General features: G+C 34.9%; 2 protein-coding genes across 6 annotated transcripts in view; one reads left to right on the forward strand and one right to left on the reverse strand.

The window, feature by feature from the left end:
- Positions 1 to 21,840, reverse strand: part of LOC103555520 (phospholipid-transporting ATPase ABCA1-like) — a 74,346-nt gene that overhangs the window by 19,872 nt on the left and 32,634 nt on the right. For 3 of the 5 annotated variants that reach the window (XR_011533479.1, XM_070596003.1, XM_070595999.1), the window contains 3 exons: positions 16,940 to 17,021; positions 16,604 to 16,698; positions 14,638 to 14,721 (listed from right to left, as the gene is read on the reverse strand). The gene's annotated coding sequence lies outside the window, so the exon portion shown is untranslated. Of the gene's footprint in view, positions 1 to 4,203; positions 4,359 to 8,155; positions 14,722 to 16,603; positions 16,699 to 16,939; positions 17,022 to 21,840 lie in introns of those variants that run through there. The other 2 variants (XM_070595998.1, XR_546019.2) reach the window with 2 other exon arrangements.
- Positions 978 to 4,606, forward strand: LOC103555521 (olfactory receptor 13D1). The gene is made up of 2 exons (XM_008527144.2): positions 978 to 1,044; positions 3,675 to 4,606. Exons 1-2 carry the CDS (start codon positions 978 to 980, stop codon positions 4,604 to 4,606), a joined length of 999 nt encoding a protein of 332 aa, XP_008525366.2.

The following is a 21,840-nucleotide window of genomic DNA, read 5'->3' on the forward strand; positions in this document are numbered from 1 at the left end:
TAGTTGTTTCTCTTTACCATGGAAAATGGAGAAATAGCAGCCCAGGAGTTCAGACTAAGCTAACATCTATTGTGCTCTCCCTCTATACCAAGATCTTTCAGGTATTGTTATGTCAATCCTCACAACAATCCTACAAAGTAAGTACTGTTACTTCATTTTACATCATGCTCATGTTAAGTGTCTTGCCCAAGGTTTGTACAGCTAAAAGCCACAGAGGCAAGGCTGAACTCTAGGTCCTCTGACTCAAAGACAACTGTTCTTTCAATTAAAAAACAGTACTTGTCCATAAAAGTACCTTAATAGCAAAAAGAACAAAAGAGTAAGAGGACTGGAGCATGGTAGGCTTCCATGGCACAGCCCTAGAAATTAGAATATGCAAGATAGCATGTTCTCATCAATCCCAGAAGTGAGCCTATTGCTCAGATAGAGGCTCCTACAAGATAAGAGCTTAAAGCTCGGCTGTGTTCCCAGCAACAAAGAACTGCACGTGGTACCTACACAGCAATGTTAGTGAAAAAACTCAGAATAATTCTCAAGACCATGTAGAAAAAGGAGAAGAGGATATAATTCTAACTCACTCAGCATTGCTTATTATCAATTCCTTTTAGGGCTTCTAGAGGGTCACTTACTTGGACAAGCATTCAGGAGCTCCTGCCAGAGATCTGTCATATTGTGAAGAACAAAGGTGCTTTATAAACAGTAGGAAAAACTGAATGAAACAGGATATAGGATGCAGTACTTAGTGCTGAAAGTTTCCTCTTGAGGAAATCTTCCATGGTGAGTGTGCCATTCCCTGCTTCAAAAAGTTCGTTGGGTTAAAATCGGGGAGTCTGGGTGAGTACATACGCTTTATAAACTACTACTCACTCCTGTTGGTAAACATGAGGAGAAGGGTGAAGGCTTCACGATCCATAGTTTTCAAGCAGAGTTTGCTTTCCTCCCACAGGTGAGGAAAATGTCATGTCCTTTGGAGAGACATGAACAAAACCTGGAGAACCAGGAAACTGAAATTTGACTCTTCATGGCAGAAAGCACAAAGCATAGGTAACAGAAGCTCCTGATGTTTGCCCATGCTCCCTCCTGCCCACCAAGTATCTCTTCTCTTTTTCTTGTGTAATACCGTTGGATACTTTATAGTGCATCCTATCTACACTAAGCTTGATCATATTAAAAACGGTCGGTTCTAGAATCCTTTTGCAATAACTGATGCTGTGTCAGTATGTCTGCTGATGGTGGATATATATGTGAAATTGATTGTCTGAACTCAGAACACTAAATGGCATTAAATCAGTCTATGTAATATAAAGCAATGCACAGCCCCTCTCCAATTTACTGTCCATTCACTGTTTTTCTTCCTACTTGAGTTTTAGAGAAAATTGAAGCCAAAGTTCTGGACGTCCTTCCCACCATTCCCTTCCAAGGAAAGTTTGAAAATATTATTTCTGATATTTATAATCATAAAATATAAATTAAGAATTACTTGGAAAAATACCAAGATTATAAAGAAAATTATTAATGCCCCAAATCCCATATTCCAAAGAAAGACATAGTTAACATTTTGGAGTAGTTTCTTCAGGTATGGATACATATACAAAACTGCAATCATTTATATTATTAGGAAACTTCCTTTTTTCATGTAATATTGTATCATGAGTATTGTCTCTTGTCATTAACTCTTCTCCAAGACTACAATTTGCATTGGTGATATTACATGTGACATTATGCCCTCACATGTGTATACCATAACCATTAGATGCCAGAATGTCAGCATCCTAGAGGAAAAACTTAAGCATGTTAAAACATGATTGAACTTGAAATGTGATATTACATGTAAAGTCATTTATTTTTGCTTTTGTATCCCATTACTGCAGCTTTCAAGGAAAAAACACTAAATAAGAATGCACATTTGAATGACTTTTAAGAAAATATCTACAGCGTCTCACCATTTGGAACTATGTAGACCAATAGCTAGAGAGAGAGAATCTTTATCATCTTAATGATTTATCCTCATAGGTCTAGATCACTAAGAGGTTTTATCAAGGATGAATGTTGTGTTCTATCATTGCTTTTGGGCATCTAGGTAGATGATATTTATTTTATTTTTGTTACCTGTTTGTTTCATATATTATATTTATAGATTTTGAAGCATTAATTTGGAATTCCATGATTAATAGAAATAACATAATTTTAGTATGCAGTTTGGATGGACTTTCTGTTCTTTACATATGTGTTCATAAATGGGATTGATCATAGTTTTATTCTCTCTTTAGCAGTTTTGGGTAAAAAGCCAATTTTAGTTTGATAAAATAATTTGCAGTGTTCCATAACTTTTTCACATTGGAACATGTTGTATAGTACATAAACTGTTTCTTATTAGTATAAAATAACTATCATAAGCATTCTGCATCCAGTGCCTATTTTGAAAGTCTAGTATTCACATACATATCGCAGTACATAAGGCATAGTATGTGTTGAATAAATGAGTAAATGAAGGATGCTAGGAGAGCAGAAAGCATAGGGTTCTGTGACAGCACATAGCAGGGGCATCCTACTTGGACCAAGAGGTAAGAAAGCTTTCCTAGAAAAGATAATATCTAAGTTAGAAGAAGTCCTTCCAGCTTAAGAAAACAACAGGTACAAAGGCATAAAGATTAAAGAGTGTATTATTTGGAGGATACTAAGAGAAATTCAGCATGGCCATTTCAGAGCAGTGAGCTTATCAGTAGTGGCTTCAGAATAACAGAGAAAATAAAGCATTGGAAAATTACAAAAGTTAGGAAGAAAGGTGGTACTAAATGACATATCAAAGGAGGGCAGATTCCAGATCCTGACTCCCAGACTCTTAACTGGACAGACGTCCCTCATCTATCCACTTAAAAGTAGCGATCAGATTATTTCCTGGATCAGAAAATGTTCATTTTCTATCAGTTACAGTCCCAAACTTCAATCCTCTTGCCCTAAAATTAAAAAAAACAAAGCAATTTTTTCCCTATAAGTCAGTCAAGCAGACTTAAAAGTTATAATTTATAATATTTATGAATACATACTTAGTATTGTCATGTTGAATTATATATTTTATTTTATTGTATTGCACTATATTATGTATGTTAGATGATATGTTGGAACCACCTACTATGCCTGTCACTATATAGATGTTATCTAATTTAATTCTCACAACAAACTGATAAAGAATTATAGTTTTCCCCCCATTTTACTAGCTGAGACTAGTAGCTGAGGTAGTTGAGACTCAAAAAACTTAAGTAACTTAAAATAGTCTTACTGAGGATAAGCAGCATAGTGCAGAATCTATATATTTTAATTTAGATCTAGCTTTATTAGAATGCAGTTTTATTTCAAAATATTCATCAATAAAGTGATTCTTATGTATGCATATTTGAATATAGTTTGTCCCTAGATTTTATTTAATTAGAAGCTTGGAATTCTCCAGCACAATTCCTAGCCTCTGTTGCTGTGTGAGCCTCAGCAGTATTGACCTCTCAGTGCTGTTTCATCATTAATAAAATAGAATATCCCTGTGCTTGCTGATTCTAGGGGCTGTTCTAAGAATAAAACAAAATAGGGGAAGTGAAAATGATTTGATAAATATATACCAAAATTCAAATCTCCCTGAGTCATGTCCTTTTCTAAAACCTGCAGGTGACACGGATACATAGGGATGGGGAATTATTCAGCTGTGACCGAATTCTTTCTGGTGGGACTTTCCCAGTACCCAGAGGTCCAGTTTTTTCTGTTTGCGCTCTGCCTCATTATGTACGTGATAATCCTCCTGGGAAATAGCCTCCTCCTCCTCATCAGCATCCTAGATTCTCGCCTCCACACCCCTATGTACTTCTTTCTTGGGAATCTCTCACTCTTGGACATCTGTTATACATCATCGTCCATTCTTCCAATGCTCATCATATTTAAATCTGGGAGAAAATCCATCTCCTTCATGGGCTGTGCCCTGCAGATGGTTGTCTCCCTTGGGTTGGGCTCCACTGAGTGTGTCCTCCTGGCTGTGATGGCCTATGATCGGTACGTGGCCATCTGCAACCCACTGAGGTACCCCATCATCATGAACAGGGTGCTATATGTGCACATGGCTACATGGTCTTGGATCATAGGCTGTCTGAACTCCTTAGTGCAAACAGTTCTGACAATGGTGTTGCCTTTCTGTGGGAATAATGTCATAGACCATCTTACCTGTGAGATCTTGGCTCTTCTTAAACTCATATGTTCAGATATCTCCATGAATGTGCTTATCATGACAGTGGCAAGTATTGTTTTATTGGTGATTCCTCTGTTGTTAATTTTCACCTCATATGTTTTCATTCTCTCTCCCATCATGAGAATTAATTCTGTTGAAGGGAGAAAAAAAGTCTTTTCTACCTGTTCAGCCCACCTGACTGTGGTCATCTTATTCTATGGTTCAGCCCTTTTTATGTACATGAAGCCCAAATCAAAGGACACAAAAGCATCTGATGAAATCATTGGGCTGTCTTATGGAGTGGTAACCCCGATGTTGAACCCCATCATCTATAGCCTGAGGAATAAAGAGGTGAAAGAAGCTGTGAAGAAAGTCATGAGTAGACACTTGCATCTATGAAAATATGAAAGGACTTGAGGTGTGTGATATCCTCAATGTGAGACCAGATCAGATCTTTTGTATTCACAGATGAAGTCATGGAAGCCAAGAGTCAAGGGGAGTTTCTCCCTTCCTTTTCTCTTCCTGGTCTCCTTTCTTAGTCACTTTGAATTGGACATCTACTGTTTTGTCGTCCAGCATCCCTGCCTCTGATAAAAGAAAGCATTTTTTCTTTTGACAATAAACAGTCCCTCCCTCTGAGTCCATGTGGTGCTGTACGGGGTTGATCCTACCCTCTAGAAATAGTGGCATGCACAGAACAAATGCTTAGGCAATAAAAGAAGCAAATCCCTCTAGTCACAGTGATTCATTCAGCATAGCAAGTGAGTCCTGCCAGGCTAACCAAACTCAATCCAAGAATGTTGTCTCAGTATGAGAAAAGAGGCATTCTTTCTGATATAGGGTTGCTAAACTGGTAAAAGGTGAGCCTGGAGCTAATCTTTGCCAACACGTTGGAGAGAGCCTAACTGAGAGGCAAAGGGGTGTCGAGAGAAGGAGGGAGAGTGTATCTGATCCTGTTATTTTAACCCCTTTATCCAGCTGTGTCTAAAGTTAGATTCACAATTCTTCTTTCTAGTTTTATGAGTCAATAAATTACCTTTGTATAAAAAACTAATTTTGAGTTAGATTTTTATCACATAATCATATAGTCCTAACTAAAGTATTCCTTTGTTCCCCCTCTCTCCACTCATATTTTTAAGGCAAAAAAAAGAAAAGAAGAGGATATATTACCTAAGTGACCCCAAGTTCTCCAGCCTTCAGGGGCTCTCCTTTCCTTTAGTAACTAATAATCTAATTTCTATTCTGCCTACCTGCAGGCACTCCAGTTACCTCCCCAATAATTTCCAAGGAGCATTTACATTTTCCTAGTTTCTGGTTTTCACTTTTTCTCCACACTATTGTTCTACAGTTTTCCATCATTCCTCTCTGGTAATCTTGTATGCTTCCATGTTGTTCAAGCTCTCAACAGGACATTTTGCCCACAAAGAATAGACATAAGTCTCTTAAATATCCATATCAAAAGGCCACTATGCTTAACATCTTTACTTAGGCTTGAAAGAAAAATAAAGGGACTGTGATCAGTAAGAAAAAGAAATCATTATAAAATATCACTGCTTTTGCTATCTATTAGTCATCCCCCTTCACATGGGCCCTCTTTAGTCCATTTTCCTCTTTAGCTCCTGTCCTGCTATCAGATTGATAGTGTCTATTCATTTCTTTCTTCCATGAGAATCAGCATTTCTCCCAATAAAAAGGAGTGGATACCCAACTCAAAGCACCCCTCAACATGGTCCTTCTCAAAATGGAGAGCAAGTTTACCCCCAAAACAGATCACAGCTTCTACTCTTAGGGCTACAGGAAAGAAATTCAGGATGTTTTAAAAGAACCGTGCTTCCTCACCAGGAATGATTTAGAAATACTGAAGTCCAATCTACAAGCACCTTGAGAAATGCGTTCTGTTTGTGAAAATATATCAAGCTGTACACTTAGGATCTGTGCACTTTCAATAAAAAGCCAAAGAAGAAAGAAAGAACCCAACCCATTATCTGCTTTCCATTATGAGTACTGAAGTATTATTACAACCCTTATAAAACTGGGGTCCATAAGGTTCATTCTTAACAAGGAAAGAGAGTCCAGCAATCAAAATTGTTTTTAATGTCCTCTATTTGAATTTCTTAAAAACTGCAATACCATAGCAATACTTGTAAAACTTCCATTTGCATTACAGGCCACACTGCTCTGGAGCACTTCTTTCCACCATTTCCCAGTACTCAGTCTTCCTACAGTTTTCACCCTCTTTCCCCATCTCATCCTTCCTTGCTCACAACAGCCTCCTTCAAATAAAATAGAGTCTGTCCTCCTAGGGCAAGGGGAGTGGAGAAAGACGGGTTTTGAAAGAAGTGAGAAATTGGGGTCTAAATTATGGGAAAAGAGCTGTTAAAATTCCCAAGTTAAGAATTTTTGTCCTACTACATTATTTGTCAATGCAAATGTCACCTCTTCTTTTCTTCACATTTCACAAATGTCACCTTTTCACCACCTTATTAGCTCCTCTAGGAAGAAATTATTTCCTCATCTTCCATTCTTCCATTGATTTTTTAAATGTGCCTCTATTAAACTTTTTGTTATATTCTATTTTACTTATTCAATGTGGCATAATTCAAAAGTAAACAAAAAGAACTTCTGCAAATTCTAATTCTCCAATTTACTTGGATTATAAGCTTTTATCTATCAGGGTTTCCATTTATCCTGACATAAAATGTGGACTTTAGTCCTTAGCTCAGGGGGTTTTATGCGTATTCAATAAGAAAAAAAAATTCAACATTCCTTATTCAGTGCTTGGCTAATATCACACAATGAATAATATACTGTCCCCTTTCCTTTCCCCATACTTGCCTGTCTCTTCTAATAAACTGTGGGTTCCCTGAGGGTAAGAAATGAGTAATATTTATTTTAGGATCCTTGGTACCTAAACGAGAAGAGGCATTATAAATGTGTTGAAGGAACGAACGTATGAATGTGTGATTGTCTTTCTTACGCTGAAGGTAAAAAAGCTTATGTCCCATTGCCTAAATATTCCTTGTGACTGTTCCATCTGCATCCTTGCTCATGTCCCTCTCTCCAACTAAAATTGCCCTCCCTATAATCCATCTATAAAAATTCAAAGTACCCCTCAAAAAAGTCTCTGCTTAAAGCCTTTTATTATAATGACTCCACCCCTTCTTCCACCTATTCTCCCACCAAATTAAATTCCGACAGCAATCTATCTAAGCTTTGTGGTATTTATTATGTGAAGACATATTCTCTTTGATTATGCACACAATATATTTGTTATTTCATTGAAGAGTCACTAGGGTCAGAACCTGTTGTCAGTTATTTGTCTTTGTAATCCCACAAATAACAGAGTGGGCTTTAATCAACAGATTGATACTTTGGATCATTGCATTTTGCTTTTTTGTATAAAGTCTATTAGTTTTTTAAATAGATTTTCTTTTCATAGAATATGAGCAGTACAACTATTATATCTGACACATACAACTAGCAATAATCCTGGTTAAAATAATAATATTCCCTCTGCCATACATACAGTTTTGTTCATTCTGGGCATCAGAAATTTGATTGTAATAGATCAGGCAGAGTCCACCTAACCCAGATATACATACATATAATCCCTTAATTAGTTTGCTGAGCTTATAACTTGACAATGACCAAAATAAAAAGATGTTAATTTATAGAATAATGACTCCTATCTATGTATCTCCAGCCCTGAGACCTACTCTAACAGGCATTTTAAGTATAACATGTCCAAAACCAAAACCTTGATTTTTCCCCTCACCAAACTACTTCTCCTACAAGTCTTCCCCATTTCAGGAAATGGAGTGCCATACATCCACATCCAATCAACCAGCAAATTCCATCAACTCTATCTTGAAAATTTGCTCTGAATCTGACCACTTCCATGGCTACTGCCTAAGTCTACTTCACCGTCATCTCACCTAGGCTACTGCAATGGCTTCTCAAATCACATCCCTGTTTCCACTTTTGCTCTCCTACAGTCTATTCTCTGCACAGCAGCCAGAGTGTTGCTTTTAGAAGAGTACATCTTGAAGTTCTAGAACAGGTGAAATTAATCATTGGTATTTTAAAAACCAGAACAGTGGCCGCCTATGTTGTGGGGGTAGGGGGGTTAGAGCAAGTATCCACTGGGTCAGGGCATAAAAGAACTTTTCTGAGCTTATGTTTATGTTCTACATCATGATAGGAATTTGAGAGGCAGAGGCATGCATTTGCCAAAACTATGAATATTACATTAAGATTTGTGAATTTAATGTATGTAAATTTTACATTAAAAGAAAAAACTATAAACAAATATAGTTTTAAACTCTACTTAATGATACACATGCTGAAATATTTAGGGAAAAGAGTAATGATGTCTACAATTTACTTTGAAATGCATCAAAAAATGACATGGATTTAGTGGAGGAATAGAGAGATGAATAGACACAAAGATATGAGATAAGCAAATCTAGTAAACTGTTAGTGGTGGAACCTAGTTAGTGAGTGTCCGATGTTCAATGTAAAATTCTTTCAGTTTTGCTTTATGTTTGAAATTTTTCATAATACAGCATTGAAAAAAATTATACAAAGTCTGTCAGGAATACAGCTCTTGAATAAATGTTGTATCAATGAATGAGGCAAGGGTAGAAATTGAAGCAAAATAGTACTATTACAAACTCTCTTAAAATTCATTCAGGAAAAAGTTCCACTATTTTAAAAAGGCAAAACTTTTTAATAGGTTATTTACAACTCTTATAAGAGTGAAATTAAAAATAAATTTTAATGGTCCCTGTGAAACTTAATTTCCTATACTGAACTCGAGTCAGGGTTTCAGTTGCTATTCCTGGGGGATGGGTACAAGAGAAGGAGAAAGAAAAGAAAGAAAAGAAACTTATGAGAAGATTTACCAGAATTAGGTTCTAAGGTAATGAGGAAAAAGAAAACACAAACTTTTGGGGCATGATGTGTTGTGTGTCATATTCCTTCATGTGTTTTTGGCTTTTTATGAAGGGACTCTGATTCCCCAGCAATGTCAGATTGTATAGACCTTTGCAAAAGCAATTTGGCTCTTTCTACAGACTTATTCTACAATTCCACTTTTCAATACAATTATGGCAACAAAGTTTTTGATGCCATTTCTATATAGTCAAATAACAATCACCTATATATCTTGTAACATTGCTATTCTTAAAATAATCAAGTTACATAATCACTCACATTTCCTAGGACCTTTTTCGATATGACACTTTGATAAAAATTAAGAAGTTGAAGTTCATTCAAACAATTAATCTGTATTTCTTTTCTATACTATTTATATTTTCACACCAGATGTGGGACAAACAATTATTATAAATGTGAGATGCTACAGGTTAAAAACAGCATACATTAATAGTGGTTGTATTACAATAATGATTCAGGTGATTTCAGAATATGTGTTAATATGCATGCTGTAATGGGTAAGATTATTTAAAAATGGAGAATGACACTACTCAATAAATGAACACTACTGCTATTAGTGATAAAAGGACTATTGCTCTCATCAAAAGGTTTAAATTTCAAAGCATTTTCAAAGACGGCATAAGTGCACAACTCAGTGACTGAGTAACAAATGAAAGAAAATATTGAAGTAGATCAATTAAGACAATTACACAGCAGACTATGTATCATACTGATCTTGGTTCAGAAGGAAATGATGACTTCATGAGAAACACAGATTTAGATATCTCTATATTTCACATCTATAATTTTTTTACATAATATATTAAAATTCAGGAACATAAGCCAAAAAAAATTTCCTCACAGTGAAAAAGAGACAATACCCAAATAATTATTAAAGGCACAAGGAAAAGATTTTAAGGGAGTCCTTATGCTTTATATTTCTTAGCTTTGGGCTAGGCTAGGAAATTTTACCACATTTTAAAACTAGTTATCTTACTATAATGGTTAGATGACTAGAAGTTCTAAGAATGATTGTGCAGAAGTATATAGTGTGTGCAAAACTGCATTGTTTCAATATGTATGCATGACATTAATATTTGCCTTAAATCTCTTCTCTATCAAATTATGAAATAGAGAACGTACTTTTTTCTTTTTATAGTATAAAGAGGAAAATGATAATCCCTAGAAAAAAGGTTCTCTGTATAGATGTTGCAGAAGATATCTTCCTCTGTGTTTTTTGTGTGCATATAATGCAGTTTAGATTTTTATAGTACAATTTGGCAGGCACACTTAAATTTCAAAGTCTAAAACTTATAAAAAATGGTTTTGAATCAACATCTTTAAAATATGTAATAATGTTTACAATAAAGAAAATCGCTTTTTTAAATGCATATATAATAAGTGTATAAACATGCTATAGTTAAGTATAAAATAATGTTAAAATGAGTGCTTAGGGGACTGGCCCAATGGTGTAGGGTTTAAGTTCACAAGCTCCACTTCAGCAGCCCAGGGTTTTCAGGTTTGGATCGCAGGCACGGACCTACACATCACTCATCAAGCCATGCTGGGGTGGTGTTCCACATACAAAATGGAGAACGAGTGGCACAGATGTTAGCTCAAGGACAATCTTCCTCAAGCAAAAAGAGGAAGGTTGGCAACAGATATTAGCTCATGGCCAATCTTCCTCACAAAAAAAAAAAAAAAAAAAAAGAGTGCCTAAAAGGAACCATGGAAGTTGGTCTAAGAATGTCATGATGCTTTTTGTACACACAATATTTATAGGAATTTTTTAAAAATGAAGTATAGAGTGTTCTTAATAATGAAATATCTTATTATATTTAATATCATATAGTACTTACTTTTCTCAAATGCTTCAAAATTAAGAATAGAGTAAAAATGACATCAGTGAGAACAGAGACCTAAAGTCAATAGAATATCTTCAAATTTTTCAAGCAAAATACTGAAAACCTGAAACTTTGTACTAAATGAAACTATCTTTCAAGAGAGAAGGGAAAATAAAGACATTTTTAGAAAAAACATGCAGAGATTTTTCCACACAGACAACCTAAGAAAGAAAAATTGTCCCTACATGAAAGAAATGGAATGAAAAAACAAAAATAAAGAAAGAAATTGGCAAATCCAAACTGTGAGCGTAAAAAAAAAGAGAGAGAGCATGGGCTCATAATTGGGAAACTTAAAAATAAGGTAAAAATGAAGTTTTAGGCACAAATAATATGGAAAATGATGGGAGAGGTTAGAAATAAGAGATAAGCATTTTAAGGTCTTTGGTACTATTCAGGAGGAAAGCAGAGATATTAAGCAGAGATTCAGGTGATTTCTGAATCATGTGTTAAGTTAAACAAGCATCTTTAAAACAAGCATCTTTAAAACAAGCATCTTTAAAAATCATGGTAATCATGCACACACATGTATGTGTGTGTATGTGTAACTTTGTGTTCAAAGAGTAGAGCATGTTTTTAAATACAATAAAATGTTTATAAAGCTAATGATACATTAGGAAAGGAAGTAAGTCTCAATGAACATCAAAAAATTTATATCATTCAAACCACAATCTATGGCCATAATGTAACATTAGAAATCAATATTGAAAAGAGAAACCCCAAAAATATCTTCTAAATGTGGAAATTTTATAATATACTTTTAAATAATTCATAGGTTAAAAAAATCATGATGGAGGAGCTGGCCCAGCAGCTCAGTGGTTAAGTTGGCAAGTTCTGCTTCAGCAGCCTGGGGTTCACGGATTCAGATCAACACATCGCTCATTAAGCCATGCTGTGGCGGCATTCCACATACAAAATAGAGGAAGACTGGCACAGATGTTAGCTAGGGCCACTCTTCCTCAAGCAGAAAGAGGAAGATTGGCAACAGATGTTAGCTCAGAGTCAATCTTCCTCACCAAAGAAAAAAATTATGGTGGAAATTTCAAAATATTTGTAAACTTATGATAGTAAAATCACTATCAAAATTGGTGGAATAGAGGAATTTTACAGTCTTAAATATATATATTGGAAAATAATACTGAAAATTAATACACTAAGACTCTAATTCAATGAGTTATAAAAAGAGAAAATGAAAAAATCCAAAGACAGGTAAAGATTTAATCAGTAATTTAAAATTTTACTGGGCCCAAACAATTTCCCTAGATAGTTCTAATATATTTTCTAAGAACAAATAACCCCTATCATGTACAAATTGTTCCATAAAATATAAAAAGGGGGTGGGAATCTCCCCCAACTCTTCTTATAAGCCTGATATAACACTGAAACAAAAACTGAACAAGGACAATATGAGAAAGGAAAAATCATGAGCCAATCTCACTTATAAACATAGACAGAAAAATTTGAAATAAAATACTAGCAAACAGAATCCAACAATGTATGAAATAATAATACTTAACACCCAGTAGGGTTTATCCCAGGGATGCAAGGAAGTCTTAACATTAGAAAATATTTTAATGTAATTCATCACAATATTAAATAAAGAATAAAAAATGATCATTTCAGTAAATGCAGAAAAAGCTTTTGATAAAATTCAACAGGCATAATTTAAAAAATAAAAAAAACTTAGCAAACTAGAAACAGAAGAAAACTTCTTCAACCTGATAAAGGGTATTTATCAAAAATTTGTAACTAAAAAGTTCTCCTTAAAGTTCCAAACAAACTTAACATTGCACAGAAATCCAACTCAGCATGAGAGAGAGAGAGAGAGAGAAGAAGAAGGAGGAGGAGGTGAAGGTGGAGGAGAAAGACGAAGGGAAGAGATGGGGGGAGAGGGAGAAGAGAGTGAGAAGGAAGGAGAGGAAGGGAGAGAGGGAAAAAGAAAAGGAAAGAGAAAAACAGGAAGGTAGGAAAAAAGGGCGGGGGGAAGGAGACAGGGAGGAAGGGGAAAGACAGAAGATGTAAAGATTGAAAAGGGAGAAACAAAATTGTCATTATTGCCTGAAAATAAGGTTGTCTACATAGGAAGAGAGAAAAAATCTATAAAGAGAAAATCTTAAAATTTAAATTAATAAGAGGCTCTAGCAAGATCAATACAAGATCAATACACAAAATTCAATAGTATTTTTTGCAGCAGTTACAGTTTGTTAGAAAATGTACTTTAAAACTGAATCTCACAACACCACAAAAGTATAAAGTGCCCATGAATAAATCGATAAAAAGCTGCATAAGGAATTTTTGAAGAAAAGTATAAATCTTCATTAAAACACACAGAAAAAAATCTCCTACAAATTGGGGAGCTATATTTTGTTCATGTTAGGAAATTTAAGAATAAATATGTGAATATTTATAAATAAAAATTCAGTATAATTCCAACCAAAATGAAATTGGGATTTTTCTTTTAATTTTTGAAGTCTACTCCAAAATTCAAATTGTATAGTAAATACCAAGAATAGTCAAGACAATGATAGAATAGGAATTGCATATTTATTGTACCAAATGTCAAGATGGATGATAAAGTTACAGTAATTTAGACAGCATAGTATTAGTACTGGTAAAGATAAATACATCAATGAAATGGAGGAGAGAAATCAGAAATAACGTGTGCATGTGTGGAAGTTTATATCTTAAATAAATGGTATTTGATATAAGATGATATTGCAAATCAGTAGGGAATGGATGAAGTATTTAATAAATTGTGCTTTGGTAATGGACTACTTTATACTTAAAAAAAAAAAAGGATCAAATTAAACCTCCACCTCACACTGTGACCTAAATAAATTTGAGACAGGTTACATACCCAAATGCCAAAGCAAAATTGTAAAAGAGCTAGAAGAAAATATAGGAGAATGTCTTCACACACAGGGATAGGACGAGTATATCTTAAATGAGACTAAAAGAAAGCACAAAACATAAAGGACTAACAATTCAAATTCAGAAACTGCTTTATGGCAAAAATGCATCATTAAGAAGGTTTAAATAAAGGCAAAAATGGAAAACTGTAGCAATAACAAATATAGCCAAAAAAGGACTAGTATCTAGAATATTTTTTTAAAGTTATCAAATTAATAAGAAAAAGATGAACAACATAACAAAAAATTGGGCTAAGGATAGAAAGAGGGAACTCAAAGAAAAGAAAAACAACATGGCCTATAAAATTATGAAAATATGCTCAATTCACATGAAATCAGAAAAATGTAAATTCAAACAATGAGAGGTTTCTCAGCCAAAAGATATATAAATATTAAACTTACAAAAATTGTCAAGAATATGGAGAAAGAAGAAATCCCGTTTACTGCCAGTGGAGTATAAGTCAACACTATACAGTGTTAAATTGATTCATTAGTTCCAGTTACAGGTATATGCCCAAGGAGATATGTACAAAGTTATTCATTGACGCATATTTATAAAATAATCATATGGGAACACTTAAATATCAACATGGGAAGGATAACTAAGTTATGGTACACTCCAATACTAAATTATAGGAGAGAAATTAAAATGAATAAACCAGCTCTAAACTATGCATTTTGTTACCCTTTGGCAGTCACTCAGCTTCTTTGAGCTTCTTGTTCAATGTTTTTGTTTTAATCTCTAAAATGGAAATATCAGCTTCACAAACTGAAATGAAAGAGAATAAGAAGGGATTAAATAAAAGACAATATACATGAAGCTCCTGCATGCTATCATGCACATTAGAATCTGATCGTCTCTTGTCTGTGAAATATGTTATCGCAGACATTCTCTGAGAAAGAGCAATAGGAATGGGATATGTGATTTGAAAATTTTAAGTAAATATTCACTAAAACCTCAAAAAATGAGAAGGGCAGCTAAACAGGAATGAGGAAAGGAATAACCAAGCAAGTGAAAGACCAGCTCTCATTAATGAGATAATCATAAACGAGACTCTGGTAACATGCATCAAACAACACGCCTCTTTCCAAGAAACACACAGGCTCGGGACCATCTGATAGTCAGTGAAAAATACTATGAAGTAGGAATTATACTGCCTCCATATACTGAGTGAGAACTTCATATGATTTCACAGGGTGTGAAAACTTGGAACTATAGTTTTTAATACTTAATGCCTTTATTTGAGAAGAAAATCATCTTGAACATGAAGCCTACTTCTAGGAATATGTACTATTAAGTTATCTTGAAAAGTCAACTTAGAGTGTTTTTCAGAGGGAATTTTAATCTGAGTAGTGCTGATTTCCCATAAACTATGTGTCTGTCAATCTTCATAAGAGACAGAGGGACACTTGAACTTAGATGATAGAATGTGTTTGGGAAAATCCTAGGCTGTATCCTGAAGGACCTAACAAGGGGCAAAAGAGACAATAGGCCCTCTGTGTTTGGACACAGTCAACACTCCCCTTGCGTTAATGCTCTGGCCTCAGTACAATATTCAGAATAAATAAAACATAACAAATTATACAGATGCTACAAAAGTAATCAGTGATGGTCAATGAAACCTAAAACAGATTAAAAAGTGAATTGATTACTCAGCTAATAAATATCTGGGATAACTTGTGCAGGTGAAGAGAAATATGCTGGAGAACACTGGATAACGGGTGTTCATTTGAAAGAGGAACTTCAGGAAAAAAATATGTCACAAACTAAGAGCATTTAAAGCTAGAAGGTTTCTCAACTTATACCTAGTAAAGAAATTGGCCATATGTAGGGAAAAAAATCAAACAAATAGCACAGGTCCAGAAATACTTCCCCCATAACATTTCTCCCCAACTCCTGTTGGGAGGCACAAGCATTATTCAAAGCAATAGACTTGGAAAGTCTATTTTAGGAAATAATTGCATTTATTAATGAAAAGTTTTAGAATGTCATTGGCACTCGAATTCACTTTCCAATGCAAAACAAAGAAATCCAATTAATATAGGATATCTAAAAAGGGATATAACATATATCTTAAACACATGTTTATATGTTTTAGTAATAAAAACAATTTGTTTTATTACTAGAAATGCCAAATAAATTTATACTATATTTAATATTGAGCTGCTCACAATTCTTCCGTGCTACTTATTTCAAGAAGACTAGAAGCAAAGAGGCTGATACTGAAATACCAAGACGTGGACAAGCTCAAAATGAGCCATCCAGTCTTTTTCCTTCCCACAGTACTTAATGCACTGCTCGACACACAACACATGCTTAACAAATATTCACTGATATGAGCAGGAAACTTTTTAGGGAAGATTGAATGAAATTTTAATTATTTTATTACCATTTATATTAATAATGAAGCAACTCATAAAACTTATGACAGTAATTCATCTTTACTGAAGTTTTTCTCTTCAATATATAATCTCATATTACAAAAGAAAAACTGTAACCTAACTCCACTCTAAATACCTATAGCTCAAGTTACTGGAACTCAAAAACAACAGAAATAGACACAGGCACACAGTTTGAGACCTAATGAAGGAAAAGCTAATCTATACCACCATCTAGTGGCCTCAGAATGTATCACCAAGAAAGCACTTACCCAGGGATGCATCACCAAAGCTCAGTATCCGGAGTTCACAAGTACCGCTTGGATCCACTTCACCTCTTCCTTGTGCAGATTTGCAGGAGTCTGACCTTTGGACAAAACAAGCAGGAACATCATCAAATGGATTGTTGCCTTGGCTCATCTCATATAATTTCGTCCACCCTTTAACCAATACCTATCTGTTATGTGAAGCATAAAAATGCATCTTCACACTCATCAGATCAGAAGGGCAATAATTAAAAATTGGTCAGAAAAGTCTCATACATCATCATTAAGTATAAATTTACAAAAGAGTTTGGCACTATTTAGTAAAGATAAATATGTACATACCTTGTGGCCTAGCAATTCCACTCCTCGGTAAATACTTGAGAGCAGCGGTTTGTAACAGCCAGTAGACACATCCCCAAGGCATCTATGGATAGAATTCAGGGGCTCTGGTAACTTGGATGGAAAAAAGGTACATCCTTATTGTCACCAGCTTCTAACTGAAAATAAGCATTTCCTTTGATTCTGAAGGTAGACAATAAGTCATAATATTGTTAGCAAGACCAGAGACTTTATGACCAACAAAAATCAGATATTATCAAATTCCATTTATACTTGTTGCAAATAAATATTTCTTTTATGCTTATCATCTATTCACAATTATGATATCTCATATCCATCCACCTATATCTTGTTATTTAGTGACCTAATAAAGAAGCATGTCTGTTTCTTTTTAAAGAATTTTCCCTTATATTTTTTCAAGCTTTTTTGAGATATAATTGACACATAACATTTTGTAAGTTTAAGGTGTACAACCTGATGATTTGATTTACGTATATACTGCAAAGCGATTACCATGATAAGGTCAGTTAATACATTCACCACCTCACATTGTTACTTTTGTGCGTGTATATGGTGAGAACTGCTGAGATCTACTTTCTTAGCAACTTTCAAGTATAAAATACAGTTATATCTTGATTATTCTAGTTCAATCTGTTTTCTTTGTAACCCTAGTCACTTGTTACAGATTTTAAAACATTAGGCGTCTACAGACTCATAAGATTTCCAAAAGGTTTTATGACACAAAAAAGGTTTGGAATGCCTGCCTTAGAGAAATTCTTCCACTGGAACAAGGAGACATCAACAAAGAAATTGAAATGGCTTTGTCCATAACATTTGAATGGACAAAGAAAGTAAACTGTATTCATACAATGGAATAATATACAGCAGAGAAATTAATTACTATGACTGCATTAACATGGGTGATTTTCAAAAGCCTAAAATTAAAGCTAAGAACCATGTAACAAAATAATAAAAACAGTCTGATTCCATTTAAAGAAAGTTCTAAAATAGACAAATCAAAACAGGATATTGTTTAGCATTATATACAAATACAAATTTTAAAGAAAATCAACGTAATATTAACACAAAATCTGGCATCATGGTTACTTGAGGGAGGTTGGGAAGGGTGTTGTAGGGAGTAGAATGTACCCAGAAAGGAATATGTATTGGGCTTCCAAGTTTCTTGCAATATTCTATTTCTTAAGCTTGGTGGGACGGGCAAAGGTATTCATTTTATTTTCTTTAAAGTGTACAGATACATTAAATACACTTTCGTACCCATAATAACTGCTTCATGTTACCTCCTTGTAGGCCATCTCTGCCCACCCAATCTAAAATAACTAACCAGCTACTCTATATCACATTAGCCTATTTTAATAATCCAGTTTTTTGTTATGATTTCTTTAGCGTTGGGCTACCTTTTCTTTGAACTACCTTTTAGAACTTTAGGATATACAACAGTAATTTTAAAAATGCTTACCCTATGTATTTTCCAGGCATTTTAGTGATATGTAAAAAAAAAAAAATAGTCACAGAAAAATACTACTTTTTAAAATACTACTTTCTAAAACTACTTAGAGGTCAGATATCTTTTAAAAATAAATGGTAAACTGAACTTGTTTTACAATTTGCCATTAAACACCTTGGCTGGGTCACTTAGCTGCAATGAACCTGAGGAAATCATTTAATCTCTCAGAATCTCATCTTTCTCACTTACAAATTGGGGATAAGGCTTAACTTTGAGGACAATTAAAACCTGTGAGAAACTGACAGGAGACAGCCTTGGGCACCTAATAGCACTTAACAATGCATGAATTTTACTCTTTACTATCTTGTAAGCATTTTCCTTCTGGAAATTCCTTTTGGAAGTTCCCTTGATCTTTCTGCTAGGTGGATGCAGTTAATGAGGCTTTAGGGGATGGCAAAGCCACAGAGTGGAAGAAGTCTGGGTCCTTAATCCAGCGTGTATACAAGAGCTGCCTCCCAACTAGGAACATCCACTTTGAATTCTTATAAAAAATAAAATCTATATCGTTTGAGTCACAATACACTTTCAGTGTCAATGTGTAAAAGCAACTTAGCCTATGCTAATTAACAGTCTTGAAAGATACTACAAAATATTGAGATCTCTGGCCTCCTTGTCTCCTCAACCTCAAAATAATGGCAACAGGGATTATATGTCACAGATAGGACACCAGAACTTTCCTCACAGGGGAAACTGAGTAGACAAGAGATATAACTTACAGATAACAATCAGGGTGGGGGAGATCCACTCAGGGAAACAGCCCAGTCAGGTCACCCTACAGTGAAGCCCATTCTTGACAAGACCCATCCATAGTCATAGAGCTTTCAAGTTTTTTTATTGTCTTACTCCAAAATATGAACCGATAATCAAGGGTCACAAATACAAAAACATTTTGGGAAAAACTCTAATACCAACATAGAAAATAATCAAATTGATAGAAAACAAAATAAAATTTGGGTGAATATCTAAAACAATTTTAAAAAAGAAAACACCTATAATTAATGTCCCCAGAGAGACAGAGATATTGAACAAAAAGTGAAACTATTTCAGAAGAGTGGGGGGGGAAAACCATTCTGGGAAAAGGGGTAAAAAGGAGCTCTTGGAAATAATACTGTGAGATTAGAAGTTTAAAAATTTAACAGACGAGTTGGAAGATAAAATTGGGACCTTTCCCTCCCGCCCCCCCCCCCCCAAAAAAGAAAGAGATAAAAAACAGGAGGAAAAAGAAAATCAGAGGATCAAGTGGAGGCACAATGTTTGAATACTAGAAGTTTCAGAGATAAAGAAGGGAAGAAAAAATCCAAGAAACACAATAAATTTTTCATAAGTAAAGAGTTTCCAGATTGAGAAGGTCTACTCAGGGAGACACAAGGGATGAAAAAAGACCTACTCCAAGGATTATCATTGTGAAATTTCAGACAGTCAGACAATGAGAAAAACATAAAAGCTGCCAGGGAGAGAAACAAGCACATACAAGGAATCAGGGTTCAGAAAGGCATGGATTTCTCACTAGAAGCTATAAGGCAATGGTGCATTGCCTTCAAAAATATGAGCAAAAATTATTTCCAATGTAGAATTTTATACCCACCCAAACTATAAATTAAAGGGGTTGATAAAGTAAAGGCATATCTAAAGGTGCAAGTCTCAAAAGTTTAATTCCCATGTACCCTCTCCTAATTAGGAGTAAATGAAAAAAAAAAAAGATACAACATCCTGGAAACAGAAGCTCCAATACAAGACAAATGAGATTCCCCAGGATATCATGAAAGATCCCAGAATTACTACCATGCCATCTAGAACAACTAGTCCACACTGGAGCAAGAAAACAAAGGATTCCCAAAAAATAACTCTAGAAGATGAAATTGATAAGTTGATTAATGGGTTTAATCACATTGAAAGGAAATTTATTCTTTTGGCAAAGAATTTGATGATAAATAAGTGACAGTAAGGAAAACAATAGAAACAAACAAAGCAAAGATAGAGAAAAAAGAGATAGTCACCCTCCTATGATTAAGAGCATAGGTTTGAGCCATAAGGCAGTAGCTTAAACTAGAAGATGATTTCTCATGTAAAAGAAGTCCAGACACGGGCAGTCCAGGGCTCCTGGCGTGGTGTTCCATGGCATCAGAACCCAGGCTTCTTCTCTCATGTTCCACCATCTTCAGCATGTGACTTCTAGCTCATACTCCAAGCCACGGACATCCACATTAAAGGAAGCAGAAATAAGAAAGGGACAAAGAGGGGAATAACCCCTCCTACACGGCTTTAGGATCACTCACAGTGGGTCGTAAATTCACCAACATCCCACTGGCCAGGACTTACTCACATGGCTGCACCAAGCTGCATGGGTTCTATTACTAATTCACAAAAGGTGGGAGGGATGAAGAATGCCTGTTGGGAAACAGCTGGCACTCTCTGCCACCTGCCTCCAGCACTTCTATTCTCCATATCCTACTGTGTTTTTTATCATAGCATTTACTAACCCCTGATATATTTTCTCTCCATTTGTTTGTTCTCCCCAACCTGTAAGTTCCAAGAGGTCAGGGACTTTGTCTTTTGTTCGCCTTTCTACCCAGTTTCTGGAAAAGTGCCAGAAGCATAGAAGGAATTTAATAAACATTGGCTGAATGAGTGAATGAATTAATTCCAGGGGGGAGAAGTCTAAGAAAATAAGTTTAAATATAAAGATCCAGTCAGGGCAGAGATGAAGCTTTGTTTCGTCTAGATTAGTTAGAAGTGAATGCCTATCATCTGGAAAAACCGACCCCCCTCTGGAATTACTAATTTTAAAAAGCCTCCGTTTTCTAAATAGATGATTGAAAAGTCATTGCACAAAGCACAATCCATACAACCACAGGTGATAACCCTGTAATAATTCCCTAGTCTTAATAATTAAGCAATATTACACTAGTGTTCTCAATAATGTAATTAGCAAGAATAATGTAACAATATCATGTATAAAGTAAAATAACGTATTCAAATAATTATTTTAATGTAAGCATTATTAAATACAGGAAAATAAGTTATTTGGAGGGAGCAGTATAAAAGAGACAAATCCTCTTCTTCCACAGAAGGAAGTCACTAGACACTATCTATAACCGAAAAAAATCAAGAAATGGCAAACAATGCTTATTATTTAAATACCAAGGCAGGCATTAGAGGAAAAAAGAGCTTGAAATGTTGAAGGTGTTTATTCTGATGACCAATAATCAGGGATAGGCAAGACCAGATCAGAGGTCAACTGTTTCGCGTATAAGGCTTACAGAATTATCTAGTTTTAACCACGTATGTTTAACTATGACTTTTTCATATCTAGCTCGGTGCCCCCACTCCTCTGAGCTCCTGAGAAACACAATGTAAATTGTTAGGAGCCTTACAA

Source organism: Equus przewalskii, chromosome 26 (assembly GCF_037783145.1).
Source record: "Equus przewalskii isolate Varuska chromosome 26, EquPr2, whole genome shotgun sequence".
NCBI lineage: Eukaryota > Metazoa > Chordata > Mammalia > Perissodactyla > Equidae > Equus > Equus przewalskii.

Coding starts and splice junctions, on each gene's coding strand:
- LOC103555521 (XM_008527144.2), top strand. CDS start 978: ATGAACAAAACCTGGAGAACCAGGAAACTGAAATTTGACTCTTCATGG. Junction 1,045..3,674: donor GCAGAAAGCACAAAGCATAG/GTAACAGAAGCT, acceptor ACGGATACATAG/GGATGGGGAATTATTCAGCT.